Source organism: Grammomys surdaster, unplaced genomic scaffold, assembly GCF_004785775.1.
Source record: "Grammomys surdaster isolate TR1022 unplaced genomic scaffold, NIH_TR_1.0 126063, whole genome shotgun sequence".
In the NCBI taxonomy this organism is placed as follows: Eukaryota; Metazoa; Chordata; class Mammalia; order Rodentia; family Muridae; genus Grammomys; species Grammomys surdaster.
Genome location: NW_021620873.1, coordinates 5,625,458 through 5,628,166, shown reverse-complemented (window position 1 = coordinate 5,628,166; position 2,709 = coordinate 5,625,458). Strand labels below are relative to the sequence as shown.

The 2,709-nt window shown below is 47.8% G+C and overlaps 1 protein-coding gene across 3 annotated transcripts in view; it reads left to right on the top strand.

Annotated features, from left to right (window-relative positions):
- Positions 1 to 777, top strand: part of Cacna1a (calcium voltage-gated channel subunit alpha1 A) — a 227,284-nt gene extending 226,507 nt beyond the window's left edge. For 2 of the 3 annotated variants that reach the window (XM_028755489.1, XM_028755488.1), the window contains one exon: positions 1 to 777. This exon is cut by the window's left edge and continues 1 nt beyond it. In XM_028755489.1, the coding sequence (XP_028611322.1) occupies positions 1 to 231 (231 nt within the window). In that variant the 3' untranslated portion in view covers positions 232 to 777. The other variant, XM_028755490.1, reaches the window with a different exon arrangement.
- Positions 778 to 2,709: the final 1,932 nt, after the last annotated feature.

Here is a 2,709-nt window from a genome sequence, read left to right as displayed (position 1 = left end):
CCGCGCGGCGCCGACTACACCGAGCCCGACAGCCCGCGCGAGCCGCCAGGGGGCGCGCACGAGCCCGCGCCGCGGTCGCCCAGGACTCCGCGCGCCGCGGGCTGCGCGTCACCGCGCCACGGCCGCAGGCTGCCCAATGGTTACTACGCGGGGCACGGCGCGCCGCGGCCGCGCACAGCCCGCAGGGGCGCGCACGACGCGTACAGCGAGAGCGAGGACGACTGGTGCTAAGCCGCCCCGCCCCCCGCAGCGCCCGTAAAGTGCGGGCGCACCGCAAATGATAAACAATAAGGTTTTTAAAAAAGAAAACCGGGGAGAAAAAACAAAAATAGCTTCTATTGATGAGTTTTATCATCTCGATTGAATCTTTCTTTTTCCCGGTGAACGAAACCGAAGTGGCTGCGAGCCGGAGGGACGGCTGCACGCCCCACACACTTCTCAGACCCACGGGAGTGCTTGCGGGCCACGCCAAACTTATTACTGCCTGCAGAGATCAACTACAAGAAAATAACACTAACAGTTTTTAAAAGGACAAAAAAAAATTGAGAAAACGGTTTTTTTTTCTGACATTTGGTCCTGCTTGAAATAACAAAAGAAAAAAGAGAAAAAATTACTACCACCACCGATTCCCTTGCTTCTTTTTTTCCTTTATCTTTTTAAATTTTTTTTTCCTTTTTTTCCTATCTTGTTTGAAAAACGTGGGCTTGGGACTGTGAAATATTGCATGACATTAAAAAGAACAAAAAAAATAATAAAAACGAAAAAACTTGAATCCAAGGGCTTCTGAACTAGAGTGGTCTTTGTCCCTGACCAAGATGCTTTGCAAGTTACTCTTGGAAAATGGATGAAAGAGGGAAAGCAGTTGTTAGCTCCCGGAGAAACATTGCTGGGCATCGCTCGGAAGCAGAGCCCATGGGCCTGGGTTCACTCCCAGTGAAGGGCACCTGTGGCTCCTTGAAAGGATACTTCCACGGGGCAGAGGCTCTTCTGGCTGTGCCCAGGCTCTGGCTCATAAACCAATTTCATGAGCAGTTCAACCCACCTCCGCCTTGGAGAAATTCGGAGGGTGGGGGTCAAAGATCTGAACAGGATTACTGGTCTCGTCGAAGCAATGAGTGCTGCCAGGATTATTTTTTTTTACAGATTTATATTGTTTCTGTCTGTGTGGCTTTGGACATACGGGAAAGTGCCTTCTGAGGTCAGAAGAGGGCGTTGGATCCCTGGAGCCAGAGCCCTCTAACCTGGCTGCTCAGGTCCTTTGAAAGAGCAGAATATGCTCTTAACTTCTAAGGCACTTCTTCAGCCTCTCCCCAACCCACCCATCCCGTGCTGTCCTCCATCCTCATCAGGATTCTAACACAGGGATGGCCCCCTCTCCCTACCTCGGCCAGCATAATTGTCTACATACCACTGCAGCCAACAGTTGACCACACACAGTTCAGGTTCTAAGCACCCCCTGCCCAGCCCCCCAGTCTCCCAGGTCTTTACCTCCTTTGCCTGTTTGGAAAATACTCTGTGAATATGGTCTGTATCTACAAAACTAAAGTAAGATTGATTAGGTGAGAGGAAAGGCCAGGCACCCCTTTCAAGTTGAAAACGATGAGTACTCTGGCCTGATAGGGCAACTTTCTGTTGTGTCTGGAGGGTGTATGGTGTGTGCTTGTGCATATGTATAGAGGACCATATGCATTGTTTGAAGGCCACACGGGTTGATAACTACCTGTCTTCTTTTATTGTTAGCCACTCCTGTTATTTGTGAAAAAGAGCCTATGTAGTCTTGGCTGTACTGGAACTCCCAGTGTAGACGAGGCTGACCTCCAATTCAGAGATCAGCCTGTCTCTACCTCTGCCTCCCCAGTGCTGGGGTTCGAAGTATGTGCCACCACTGTCCGGCACACACTTCAATTTTTAAAACAATCATTAGACTGAGGAGTTGTCATTACCACCAACCATGAGGTTATATTTTCAAAACACCGGCTTTGTAATCTTTAGCTTGTGACTTAACCTCTCTGTGCCCCTATTTCTTTTTAGTAAAATGGAAATAATAGAATTAGACACACAGTGTATTTTTTTCTTCTTTATGATGTACAAAGTGTGGGAACTCTGTGTTCTGATAAAACATCTTTTATAAAAGCAACCAGCTGGGGGGGGGGGGGGCTGTTGAGGTGGCGCAAAGATAGAGCTCTGACTGCTCTTCCAGAGGACATAAGTTCCATTCCCAGCACCCATATGGCAGTTCAAGCCTTCTCTAAGTCCAGTCCCCCAGGATGGGACGTCCTCCTCTGGCCTCTGCAGCACTGCATGCTTGTGGCACACAGGTAGAAATGCAGACACACACACATAGAATACATTTTTTTTAAAAAAAAAAAAAAAAAGAACTAAGTAAAGGGCTGGAGAGATAGCTCAGAGATTAAGAACACTGGCTGCTCTTCCAGAGGTCCTGAGTTCAATTCCCAACAATCACATGGTGGCTCACAACCATCTATAATGAGATCTGGTGCCCTCTTCTGGCCTGCAGGCAGAATACTGTATACATAATAAAAAGTAAATCTTTATTTAAAAAAAAAAAAAAAAGTAAGTAAATGTAGGTCAGGAACCTGGGCTGCTGCAACATGTCCATGATCTTAACACTCAAAGGCCGAGGTAGGAAAACCCTTCAAATTTAGAAGTTCAAGAAGAGATTGGGCAACACAGCAAGATCCCATCTCG